Source organism: Numenius arquata, chromosome W (genome assembly GCF_964106895.1).
Source record: "Numenius arquata chromosome W, bNumArq3.hap1.1, whole genome shotgun sequence".
NCBI lineage: Eukaryota > Metazoa > Chordata > Aves > Charadriiformes > Scolopacidae > Numenius > Numenius arquata.
Genome location: NC_133615.1, coordinates 24,070,757 through 24,084,528, shown reverse-complemented (window position 1 = coordinate 24,084,528; position 13,772 = coordinate 24,070,757). Strand labels below are relative to the sequence as shown.

At 36.4% G+C, this 13,772-nt stretch overlaps 1 protein-coding gene across 1 annotated transcript in view; it reads right to left on the bottom strand.

Moving 5' to 3' along the window:
* Positions 1-13,506, bottom strand: part of LOC141476800 (3',5'-cyclic-AMP phosphodiesterase 4D-like) — a 36,921-nt gene extending 23,415 nt beyond the window's left edge. The window contains 6 exon segments of the mRNA XM_074165601.1: positions 1,019-1,118; positions 3,095-3,259; positions 3,349-3,447; positions 4,442-4,614; positions 8,657-8,750; positions 13,459-13,506. Of these exon segments, the coding sequence (XP_074021702.1) occupies positions 1,019-1,118; positions 3,095-3,259; positions 3,349-3,447; positions 4,442-4,614; positions 8,657-8,750; positions 13,459-13,506 (679 nt within the window).
* Between the last annotated feature and the right edge of the window lie 266 nt (positions 13,507-13,772).

Sequence of the window (13,772 nt, the reverse complement as noted above, 5' to 3'; positions counted from 1 at the left end):
CTGGCTCAGTTATTGTAAAAGAAGCCATTGGAGGGCAAAAAAAATAACATCGTATGATGGAAATGCACTGACTTACAATGTGCTACCCACTTATAATAGTAACATACGTCACTGAAATCAAAGCAGATTACATTGGGGCAACAAGCCATTCAGTAAATGTGTCATGATCAGGTTCAACGAAGCTAACACTGTTTTTCTTGTAGTAGAAGATTAAAGAAGGGGAAGTGGTTCATGCAATGCTGCAGAGAACAGCCTGGAGGAATGCAGAATAAGTATCCTGGGTTTCAAATTCAGAGATGCCGTTAGGGTCTCATTTCATTAGGGCATTTTCCTCCACACATGGAGCACCAGCAAGAGACTCACAAAAAAAAGAGAAGAGATTTGCCATAGCCTGCAGAGACAGGCTGAGAAAATTCAGTCCAAGAGGCATGAGTATGCAGAGATCAGAAAACAAGTACAGCAGCCAGGAAGAGACAGAGATGGGCCTGCCAGTCTGCTAAAAAGAAACTTGTTTTCTAAATTTCTTTAAAAGTTATGGCTATCTTTGGTCATACGATATGCTTCCAATATAAACACAGAAACTGTTTTCTTTCTTTTTTTTGGATATTTTATTTAATCTTCCTTCATTTTTCTCCTACAACTTTATTTATTTATTTCATAGTATAGAATTGTTATGGTTGGAAGAGACCTTTAAGAACATCAAGTCCAACTGTTAACCTAGCACTGCCAAGTAATGTAAACCAACTAACTTCCAGGAAAGAGACCACATCCAATACACTGGAACAGTGCCAGGATTATAGGTCATGTCTTAGTAATTTTTGCTAGAGGGTACTATGTATATTATTTCTAAAGTTACAAGCAATGCAAAATAATATCCTGTTAAAAATACAAACACCTATCCATTTACTGAGAAAAGGTACAGATAAAAGCAAACAAGTAATGAACTGCATATTTTTCAGGTGCTATGTGTAGATCTTGCAGCAAATTTTTGAGAAAAAACACTGAACATCAAACTTACTTGTGTTGATAAGAAACTGGTTTGAAACCCCAGGATGATCTACATCATGTATTGCACTGGCAAAAATTGCTGCAAGAATCTCCAAGTCAGTAAACACTGCCTAGAAAATCATGAAACAGAAATGACAGTCATTAACCAATGAAAAAATGTTCTCAATAAAAAGGACTCTACTTTGAATCTAGATCTGAACAAGCAAAACACATTTGGAATCTATCAGGGAGCTTAGATTTTACACAGACTATCATAACCTTTTGCAAAATTGTCAATTATGTAGAATTTCATAAATATTTCAAGTTGTGCCATCAAAGTAAAATTATCCTTGCTTCACACTGACAGCATCACTAAATTAAGTAACAACTGAAGGGCTTTTTTCAGCTTCAGTCTGTAAATAAATCCACTTTTATTAGATCATTAAGTACAGATTTAGGTTTCTAACCTACAGCACAAATTGAAGTTAAAAATTTCAGTCTGATTCCTACATATCATGGTATCATATTACATCTGACATGTCTACATTGCCCAATGAACACAGTTCTGTATTTGAAAGACGCACATCTCCTAAATGATGCTAAAGAAAAGGGTGACAGACTACAAGGCATCTTACTTAACATTTATTGATTTTTCTTCTGTATGAGATTATTAGGGAAACAGGAAGAGACAATTGCAAGGGACCTGGCATGTCACTGAGTCCAGTCCCCTGTTGTCACAAGCACACACACATTATAACTGATCAAGAACAGCTCAGAAGTGTGTAGGTCAGCAATGGCACCAGGCAGATATTGCTATTTTACTGGCTAAAGCTCCACTGAGAACAAGGCCATGAAAAACAGTTGATCTGGAAAAAAAAACCAAAAACGCTCTTTACTTTGAGGGTGACAGAGCACTGGAACAGGCTGCCCAGGGAGGTTGTGGAGTCCCCTTCCCTGGAGATTTTCAAGACCCACCTTGATGCAGTTCTGAGTAATGTGCTCTAGGCAATCCTGCTTTAGCAGGGGAGTTGGACTAGATGATCTCTAGAGGTCCCTTCCAACTCTGACAATTCCGTGATTCTGTGACTATCAGTTCGGCTATTTGGTGAAGCTAGTGGTGATTTAAGAACATAATCTGATCTTCCTTCTTGAGATAAAGAAAACCTTTCCCAGGAGAATTCCTGAGTCTTTTGAGACCTGCCAATAGTCTTAAGGTCCACTTATAACCTTCTTGTTAAGGAGAAGGTAAAGCAGAAGCATTCAGTAACAAAAGATTGCTCATTATGAAAAATAGTCAAAATGCAGCCCCCCCTTGAAAATGAGGGTAAATCCTTCTGAACTACTAAAATTTCAACTACTTGCTTTATCTGCCTTTTTCCAACAATTTACTGGGATATGTCAATGTTTTCTATACTAAGGGCTGAATTGTGCTTAAAAAGGGGAAAGTAATCTCTATCTTTCACTTCTTTTCACTTCAGAGATTTAAGCATTTTCAACAAAAGAAATCCTCAAAAAAGAGCATATGAAATGTTATTGCGTTCCAAATAATTTTGAAATATTTATGAAAAAAATGAGGTAGTCCAGTGAAAATTTAGTACATGTTCCACTGCCTGAGAAATAAACACAAAAGGAGCCTTTCAGGATCAGAATGAATATGAACAAGGGAAAAAAATGAAACCAACCAACAAATGGCCCTACTGAGGGAATCCCATTTTATCACTATCTTTCCTAAGCAATTTCAACTAACTGTGGTTAGTGAGAGTCGCACATGGGATATAATGACAGAACAGGATGTAGTATTAATAATGAGATGGTGGAAACAAGTTATGCATTGCGTTAAAATGAAAAAGGTTGTGACAGCAGAAATCTGCAAGTATAAAACCATGATTTAAAAGAAAAAGATGTGACATTTTCTGCACAATATTTACATGTAAATAAACTTTGATCCTCACAAAATATCTTTAAAAGAGCACAATTACTGAAAGAAATGTAAAGATTTCTTGAAAAAAATACTGCCAAAATCAAGATCTTTAACATTTAGTTTACAAGAGTCTTAGTATGCCCCTTTCTCTCATGCCTGCCTCTTTCCCACCTTACTGTAGCTTACCTCTAATGCTGGGGTTGATAGCAGGACATGGGTTGACTGAACAGCATCTGCAGCATGTATGTTATTGTGATATGCCACATCTGCATGGTAATGGTCTTCTACGGTCATCAAGTAAGTTATTAAAGTGTCTACTGGAATTTTAAATGTTTTTAACAAGTCCCGTTCCTAGAAAAGGAAAAGAGAAACAATTAAGATTACGAAGCACAGAAAAATATCGAAGACAAGCAAAAAGCAGTATGGCTACTGCTACTTGCCTGAAAAATGGTGCGCATGATGACTGTCAAAGGTCTGTTTCCAGATAATTCTGCTACCCTGAAAACCTGAAGGCCCCATTTGTTCACATTTTCTAGTTCCTAGAACAGAATCAAGCAACAGACACGTTGAAATCTAACACACATATTCCGGTGATTTTTGATTGAAACAGCTACAAACAGCAAACTCGAAGATTCAGGCCTTGCCACTGTGAAAATTATATGCCAAACTCTAAAAGGGAGAAAACTGCTGCTACTAATCTTGTAATATTTGAATTTGCAGCTACCAACTTTCGAGATTTGAATTCACTAGTCAGGAATGAGTGCCTCTTTTAAGTAAGTCGATTGCTCCAGAGGGAAAAGTATCTTGAATGAGCTGAACTGACACACTTCGCTATCTCACTGCCCAGTGACAGCATAGTTCAGGGAGGAGGAAACCTCCAGAGAGAGATTCTGTGCTTCTGCTGCTGTTTCCCTGGTTCTCAGAAACAGACTCCTCAAATAAAGGGGGAGATTCTTGAAAACGTAAAGATAGGCATATTTCAAAATGTAAAAATCTAAAATTGAATGAATAATCACTTTATGCCAGTTTTAGATTATTGCCAAATAGTTAGCTGCTGGTGTGAAAATCACGGGAAATGTCACTTAAAACAAAACCACAACTGATGTACGTAAAGTGATACAGCTTAAGACAGGACCTCCAAGGATAGTTCTAATGCTATATACAGTTGTGCATTTTCAAAAAAGAAACACAGGGCTGCTATATATCTCATTCCTCTGATAGTATATGGTATGTTTACTATTAATTCCTCAGATATTATTTATGAATAAACAGCTTTATTAATGCATATACAAATGCTAATTTACATTTCATCTCCAGACAGCAAACATTCCTGCTGAAAACCTGTTCATGCAGAAATTAATCCTCATGGCCTGATTCTGATTTTGTTATTCTTCCATTTCACCGGATTTATATTATTTCAAGTGGGACCAGCCTTTGGTGCCACAGCTTGAAATCAATGGTTATAAGCAGAGGATGGGATAATACTGACAAGTCAACCCTCTATTTTAATTCAAGGATTTAAATATTCCTTACCTTGGCAGGAATATCTTCTTGGTCTGTTTTAACTCCAAATCTAGGGATACTGGAATTAGTCAAGCTGGAGCTGTGTGGCAGTTTTTTTACTCCACTGATCTGGGACATTGGCCTCTTCTTTTTCTCTTTTTCTTTCTGCGTTGGAGAAGGGATTTCAACTTCATGTTCTTTGTCTTCAAAAGAATACAGAAAAAAAGAATAATTTTGAAAGGAGTTACAAATATTTTTGTCCACTTTGCTGTTGAGTTGCATATTATGGATATTGTAATTCTTAATTTTTTTTTCTTTTTTATTTTTACGTTTGGAGATTTTGCAACAGATAGTTCATATCAAGGGCAGTAAAAACATGAAAAGGTAAACAAAGACCTCAATATAAGCAGATTTCTATTTCACAAATTGCTGCATTATTTCTGAACTGGCTTTAAATGTGACTTGTGACTGTCTAATTTCCACTTTTCCTGCACCCCTAGCACTGTAGATAGGGTTAATCCTTTCGTAGATCTTTACAAAACATTTCAGGACTCAGAAGACCTAATACTTAGGGACCGGTCCTGTTTGTGTTAAGACTCTGCACAACTCAGAAAGACTTTTGCCAGTGGAGCCATATCAACAAACACTTTGGATGTAGAGGCAGTTCATGCCAGCAATGCAGTTCTTTTCTGCACCTCCCAATCAGAGTAAATTAAACTGACAAAAGGACTGTTTTGCTAAAAACCAACATTTTCCTTTGGGCTTTTGCCTCCATAGCAGTATCAGTGGTATCACTTCATATACCACATCAACATATGTGCTAGCAAAACCTTCAAACAATATAGACAAGGATTAAACTGAGAATAAAGTATATTTAGGCCATTGCCAGATGATTGCTGCAGAAACAGTATGGGGGTGTGGAGCACTGCAGACATCTGTGATCCCCAAAGAAACGCAAGTTAGTGCAACAAAGGACTCTCCTGCCAAAACTTCTAGGAATTTGCATTAATTTTTGTTCATTCTATTCATACGATTTTTAAACAGAGTTTTAATTACTTCCTCCAAATTATCTCTTCTCTGCTGAAATATACCTGCACCTTTTCTAGTCCTCAAGAAATCTTCCAGCAAAACCAGGAAAATCCGAAACAGATGTTTCTAATGTAGAAGCCTAGCAAAAATGAAAAGGGGCTCTTGAAAATATATGTCCATTTTTAACTTCCTGCGATGGTCATTTTCAATAAAGACATTGAAACCAGACAAGGGTAGCAAGTCCATTCCTAATTCCTAGAATGTTATTGTGTTTGCTTCTTCACTTTCCTCTTTTTTTTTCATTTCTTTTTTAATTACCCTTTAGCAGCCTGCATTTACTGGACACCTCAAATTCCAAACAAATCACAGTGAAGAAGAGACTGTGAAAATGTCACCAAGCTTTAGCCTGCAGCGTTGAGTTCCCTGATTGCCCCCACCATACTTCACTACTCTCCTCATACAGACAATCAAAAAAAAGGGGAGGAGCACTGCAGCTCTTAACTGGTGCAAACCAACAACAGATGAGGAGCAGTGACTCGTGTTCATGCTTTGATGTTTATGGTTTTGGTCACATGCACAAAGTTTAGACCCATCAAAGGGAGGTTCATAAGCTGAGCTGTCAGACTAACTCAAGTGAAAGGAAGTGTCTGTCTGAATGACTTTAGATCTCCAAAGGAATTCCACGGGATTGCCTGCACTTTTGTAACTACAAGCACACAGAGCAAAGGATCCTGGGCCCATCTGAACATCCAGAAGAGACAGCTTGCCATTTTGACCCCGGTTATGCTATACCCATTGACAGGTTCTTTTACATTTTCTGTTCATAGGAAAACAGGTTAATTACACCAAAAAAATAAAAACCTTACATATTATCATACTCAATGTAGGGGCCTTAATTTTTAGACAAGGCATATATTTGTTGTCATTATGAATAACTTCATACATGTTATGTAGCCCTATTTGAGTCCATCTTTTTTTGAAGAACAGTAACAACCGGCTTTTTTCATGACATGTTCCTAACTTTCAAATGTGAGAAAGTCTGTAGATGTTCAGGAGATAGGTTATGTATTTAAAAAGATAATTAATTAACTAGATTCATTAAATCTTAAACTGCATATTTTGAAAACACTCTATTCAAGCAATATTTCTGTAGCTGATGCGTTTTCCTCTGTTTTCCTCCTGTTGTATTCCTCTTATACCTACATTTTAAAGTATCCTAGGTTTTCATTTACATGCAGCCACAAAAGAATAACCAACTTGGAAGTGATTGTCTTTCCAGCACTCTTTCTGCTCAAGACTGAGGTCTCATGTGAAACGCTGACAGATACATTTGCTTACCCTGTCAAAATGAGCCTTAAGTTTTTGAGTAAAAGCAAGCAGAAACTGATGCATCAGTCTTTTCAGTTAACCTAAGCGGGTCATCTTCTCAGGCAACTGTACACTGTGACTTTCAGGGCTCCTGAAGCTGTACGATATTGCTTCACCATAACAAAGGCTCATTACTTTCTTATCGTCTGAAACCCCATTGTGCCACAGTTCTCAGGCACACTACTGCAATCATGGGTAAACTGAACAGACAGATTAAGCGATCCATTTAGGATACGGTGACAAGCAGGATAAAGTGTACTTAAAAAACCCACTTCTTTCAAAAAAAACCACAAAAAGCTCCAACTATGGTATCTCACACAAAAAAACCAAGATGTATCTTAACATGTGTGACTGGCACGTTTTAAAGTACTTGTTATCCTAATTTAGGCGTATTCAGCTGTGCCTCCCCTTACATGCACAGTCTTTATGAACCAATGGTGTTTTGCTCAAAACATGTTTGAGATTGGCATATTATTGTCCTGGTTTGAGTGACACAGGACTAACTTCTCCTCTAATGCTGAGGAAAACTGCACTTTTAGAAGATCCTACTGTCTGAATTTGTGAAAATATTTACTTCATAGCCTATGAAGTAACTAGGCTATGTGGGATTCAAGGTCTCTGTTTTCAAACCTTGCCAGGTACAGGGATGAGGAGGAGCGAGGCCTGGGCACTTGACCCAGGCTGGCCAACAGGATTATTTCATACCATGAACATCACATTCAATATAAATTAGAAAGTTTGCCGTGTACTTTGCTCTCTCCTTTGATGGCAGCGGTCCAGAGAACTTCTTGCCCCAGTGCCGGACCCCTGAGGCCTTCTCTTCCTCCTGAAGCCATAGCGCTCGCAGTGTCTGACATTTGCTGTCCACTGCTGGGAGTGCACAGCTTCCTACTGATAGAATTGGCTGAGCATATTCCTTGTAAATTTTATATTGGTATTGGGATCAATACTGGTTCTTTAGTGTTATTAATGTTAATTATTTAGTCTTATCCTATTAAATCTATTTATATTTCAACCCTCGTGTTTCTTTGTTTTTCTCCGATTCCCCTTCCCAGGTGGGGAGGGGTCATTGGGTGATAGAATAATTGTCTAAACGACAATAAATTGTTATGTGTTTCTCAAAGCATAACAATTATCTTTATCTTCATGTTCAAAATCAACAGTATGGAACTGATTTTTATTCCATTTCACCAGTTTTAGCAAAAAAAAAATAAATACACTGCCTTCTGCAAAGTCATAGAGGATGAACCATGCTCTTTGCAATATTGTGTCAAGCTTTTTTTAATGCTCACATCCCACCATGCAAGCTCTTGAGCCACACAAATTCTGGTAGTTGTCTGTTCAGATGTTGACTTAGCCATATTCATCAATCCTTTCATGCACAGGCAGGGAATACCAAAGCATCAGAACTGTGTGCTATGAGATTTTATGAGGTTACTTGTGCTTGTGTGCTTCCAGCACACTGAAACCTCTTTGCGGTAACTTTCATTCTGGCCATAAGGGAAACAACGGAAGAATTTTTTTTAATATATGAGATAATTCATTGATTATATATTCGTTTCTTAATATGGTAGCAATATAGTAGCTGTAAGGCTACATGAAAATATGTATATGAATATTTATCTGTAACTACACGCACAGGGAAACCACATACACAAACTAAATGAGCTGTGAGGAAATGGATCTAACATGATCTCTCTGCTCATACACTGAACAATGCAATACTAAATGTACAGTTTCTGAAAATATAAATTAATATGGAAAGTTACTTGCTTTTAAGCTCTATCACAGCCCAGAAAGAGATAAAAAACCAAAAGGCAAAAAAGTTAACTCCCATCACAGTCTTACCTAAGAATGTGTTCGATATATATTCTGAGACCCGATTGCCTGACCTGCTCATTTCAGATAGATGAGTTAGCTCCCAGTTGAGCATTCTTTTAAACTGGAAAACAAAACAAACAAAAAGTGTAAGTTAGCGATCAAGATGTATTTTAGTTAGGATGGAATAGATACGACATTAAGAATATATACTAAATTAAGATAACTGTAAAAGTAAAAATCATATATAACATTGCTCTACTCTACTAATTCATGGATTGGACAACATAATTCTTAACCTCCTAAAATACTCCATAGTGAATCAATTACTAAGGCACAGGGTCCTACTAGTAACTGAAAACTATAAGACTATGCATACACACAAATAATTAATATTCCTGTCTTTTCTCTCCAAATTAAAATAAAAAAAATTGAAAATACAAATGTATGTACACAGGACCCCTTCTCTACTAGGGGTTTCTTATCATATTCATAAATTAATCTATTTGTTCATTTTTGCAATACATTTGGTAATCTTTCAGTTTCTTTCCCTCTCATCATTAGTCTACTCAAGTGTATTTGACAGCACTGCTCAAAAAAAATCAAAATATCTTACTGGTTTCCTACACATCAATATGAATAGAACTAGGTTTGTTGTCTTTTACTTAAAATTATACTAGATCAGCACAATGACTTGCCCATTCCACAGTCTCAGAAAATTGTCTGTATCTGTATGAAACATCAGAGTAGAATACACCCATCTATGGAAACTTCTTTTCCCCCTTAAGTTAGCAATTCACATAGGCACCACTCTATTGGATACAAGTGGATATTAACATTCCACGAAACATGTAATCGATTATGTACTCATCATCGAGCCTTTTTTAATTCATTCTAGACTCAGGGTTAAATCATATCTTGTGTCATTGTATTCGACAGGTTAATTGTATAATACAGCTCTAGCTATGTTTTCATTGACTACGTGTTTTCATTGACTATAGCTCTGCTTTGATACTATCAACAAATAGAACTCAGCAGTATTTATTAGCAATTCAAACAACTCTTTCCAATGTAAATCACCATCCGTCACTACGGAATTTTGCCTGCCATTGTGCCATCCTTTCATTTTGTTTTTAGATTTCTCAGTCATCTTTTCTCTTAACAAAGCCAAATAATTTGTGCTATTTTCAGAATCCTCTTCCATCTTGTTCACCCAGTTATGATTATTTATTACATCAAGCAATAGCTATCCTTAGTATATATCCCTGTAAACATTCATCAATGTTGAAAACTGGTAATTTATTCTTCTATATTGGATAAAGCACTAGACTAAATATTAACCCCCTACTTTCCATCCCATTGAAGGAAGTGATTATTCCAAAGGGGCCTTGCATAATGAAAGGTGTTATTTTCTTCACAATGTCTTTGTAAGTCACCAAATACTGTATTGCTCATAGCGCGCCAAATAAAAATTACCTTTAATATAACACTCTAACCGTTAGCCACTGCATTTTCCTACCCTCTTGACATGTGATCAGCTCAGGAACTTCCTGCCACAAAGACTGAATTCTACTTTTGTCACAAGCCGAAGGCTCAGCTTTGATTTCAGATACAGCTGTGCGCTAGCAAGTGCTCAACAGATTTATGAAAATTAGAACCATACTATAAACAGTTATGCATACTACAGGGCTATATATTCTGCATGAAACCAGTATCAACTTCTACAGTGAGATCAGATGTTTGTCACCAAAGTTAAATGTTAAAAAAACCAAGTAAAACTTGTCAAGCAGTAATGGGACTGGTCCAAAAATCCAAATAGTATTTTTAAAAGCCTTTCTTTAACTTTTAACATGCATTTAAGTCACACTTGCCTGCTTTTTTTCTGCACCCATGAAGGTGATAAAATAAATTATTTAAGGCAAAAAACGAAGATCTCATAAAATGACTTGCCTCCAGACAGTATCCAGAAACCACAGCTTTAAATTAAATATGCCGTATAGGAATCTTAATAAAATGTCAGAAATTGACAAAATTGCATTAATTTCTAGGCCTGTCATCAGTATATCCATTACTGCTCCAGTATTCTCTCTCCCTTAATTTAATCCAGCTAGTTCACCGGATCTCGACTAAATAGATCCTCATCTGTCTGATTGCTTCCTGATAAACCCTCTTAGATGACATCTGACTGCGATATTTTTTTTGCAGCTGCAGAGCAACACTACTGGGTCACATTCTGCACTTTGAAAAATCATCTAGCCACCACTGGTATGTACTGTTCAAGAACTCCCCTTAAAAATTCCCCAGGTTTGAAAAAAGAAAAAAAATGGTGTTTGTTTGCACTATGTTCTGCAGTTACCTGACACAACAAATAGGAAAGACTTTTTTTTTTTTTCGCCAAAACATAAATTTAATTGCAGGGAGGAGGTAGGGAGAAGGACAAGGTTTACCTTACTTGGTAATACCGGAGGCTAGTTCCACTTAGAAAAAGCAGACAGAGGACCTGGTGATGATAGTAAAGGCATTATATCTTCTCAAGTGCTTAACTGGTGTCCTGTTTGTACGCTCACAGTTAAACTCCCTCTAATGACTAGCAGCTAGGAGGCAACATTTTCCAACCTGGTCAGACTGGCAGGAACCATTGGGAGTCTTTTTTGCCCTCACCTGTGGCTTAGTGTTTGGTCTATTTCTGCATTGCATAGAAATGATACCATATAAATGCAAAGATTTTAGTACATCTTGCTGACCCCAGTCTCTCCTGTTGTTTTCCTATAGCAAGTACAATTTTGGCTTTTGATCTTTTAGGTCTATTGCATACTGGGAATAATCTTGTGGAACATATGGAACAGATGTTCTTTAAGAATTTCCAACTAAATGTTTATTGTATGGATGTCCACAGCGATTGGAAGGGGCATGACAGTCTTTTCTAATCCTATGTTCCTGACTATTCTGATGCAAAGCCTTGCCTTCCTACCTCCCATCACCCCGTAAGTCACCAGAACATAAAAACTAGGCTGTCAGAATGAAACCTGTGGAACACTCTGTGTTGCTGCTGAATACAGGCATACAGTAAAATAAGTCCCCCAGCTTCTGCAAGGCTCTCCTGCTAACAGTGAATTCAATGGGAGAAGCTTTTGGCTTTGAAGAATGGTAGAAGCATGATTTTCCTCATATTCTTTTGCATGTTGCTGATGCCACAGCAACAAGACTTTAATTATCATTTATTTTGAAAACATTTGGACTGAGCAGGGTGAATGTCATAAAAAGCACATCATCTTTGCCTCTTGTCACATTTTTCCTATAATGTGTATACTGTGAATTTAAAAAGCACTGTACTAAAATTGTGTTCAAGTGCTATTTAGCTTCTTAACTAAAATCATTGTCTATACAGAGTATAGGACACTGATTACATATGGAAAAATATGTCCTCTGTATAAACAATTACAGCTACCATGCTCTCTGTTGAACTTCAATTAACAGGAAATCTATCCATTTTAAAGGCTAAACAGTAAGAGTGAACATTTTTTGAAGATTGGCAATTGAATTTTTGTGATTTAGCAAGTAGGAACAGCAGCTGCCTGGAAATCCAGTAAATACTTCCAAGCAAATTACAATAAATACCTCACTTTTAGCTGAATGGAAAATAATTCCATCTTATTTTTTGGTAAACGAGAAATGAATCCACCTAGCTAGCATAATGGCATCCAACCTCTTCACAGATGACTGAACAAATTCCTGGAGAATATACTGTAACAATTCTGCATTAGCAGAGAATGGTCACAATGACCTAATCGGACACAATGACCTAATGAGGGTTTTACATTTCTACTTTAAAAGAAATAAACTATGAAAAAAGTAGGTATCAATACAAATAAGCATAAGAGATTCGGTCATGTATGAATATAATGCTTGTATTATTTTTATTCATTTAATTCAACACTTGCATTATTTAGTTCAGGAGAACTCAGAATTTTCTTTAAAACAAGATGATTTGAAACAGTTATTGTATGTCAAGCATGGGATGATGTTTCTTTTTTTCTTTTTTTACACACTCGATAACAATTATAAAAGCAACATCATTTTTTTAAGCACAAACACACAAGTAGGGCTAAAACAAAGCCCAAATGTGGTTTTGTATAAAGTGAATTTCAATTCTGTACGTTAACAGGCATAATGATTTAATTCCTCGGTGCAAAACTTTTCCATAAAAGAGATAACAGTTTATTTAATTTCATTTTCTAGCAGTACTGCAGTTTCAAGCTAGTTCAAAGCTGCTCCATGTAATAACGTAGATCAATATTAGAAGATGACAATTTTTAGTCTGCCAGTGTTTTAATCAATAAGCTGTCACACACAAGCTACCAGGAGATGCTGCTGGAATGTACTGTTGATAATTTCACATTTCTTCAGCTATTAAAACCAGTATGAGTCATACATTCACCCATTATCCTCAGCCTCTTTACTCATGCTCTCTCATATTGTATGGTTTCTCAGTTTTGAGGTTGCTTTTTTTAAAATCTTTTAATGTCCAGAAATATAGTTTTGTAGCAATCTTTTTTAAAATAACACAAAACTCTTCTAAATTTCTTTGGCTTTAGACTTGGTCTGGTTATGCACTGAAGTAACATTATTTTAAAAGTCCCAGCATAGTTTATAAGAAAGACTGTATACTGTGAATTTCATTCCCATTGCTGAATAAAGGCTTGCTTTTCTGACTTTTTACTTTATATTCATATTACTCATAGTCATATCACTCACAAATACTCATGCTATCCAGTATTCATGCAATCATGCGCCACAAATCAAGGTTCTTAAAACATAAAACAAAATCCTACCTTTATATAACCCCAAGAAACTGAGAGTAAATAGTTTGCCTCAGGCATTTTTGATTTTTCTATACTACCAATCTAAGCTAATCAGTTCTTTGCTATCTGCTACTGCAAAAGATGTCCAAGAAAAATTCTCTCCTAATTATTTTTGCTGATCTTCAGGTTCTCAGCAACTGTGTGCACAGGAGGCATACTGTAATGAAATCCAATTGTGTGGTCTTCTGATTGTATAAATTCCATTTGTAAAACTCCAAGCATTCAGAGGCAACACTGAAGAGACACGTTGTCCAAGTTGAAGAAATATCTGAAGAGCTAGGGAT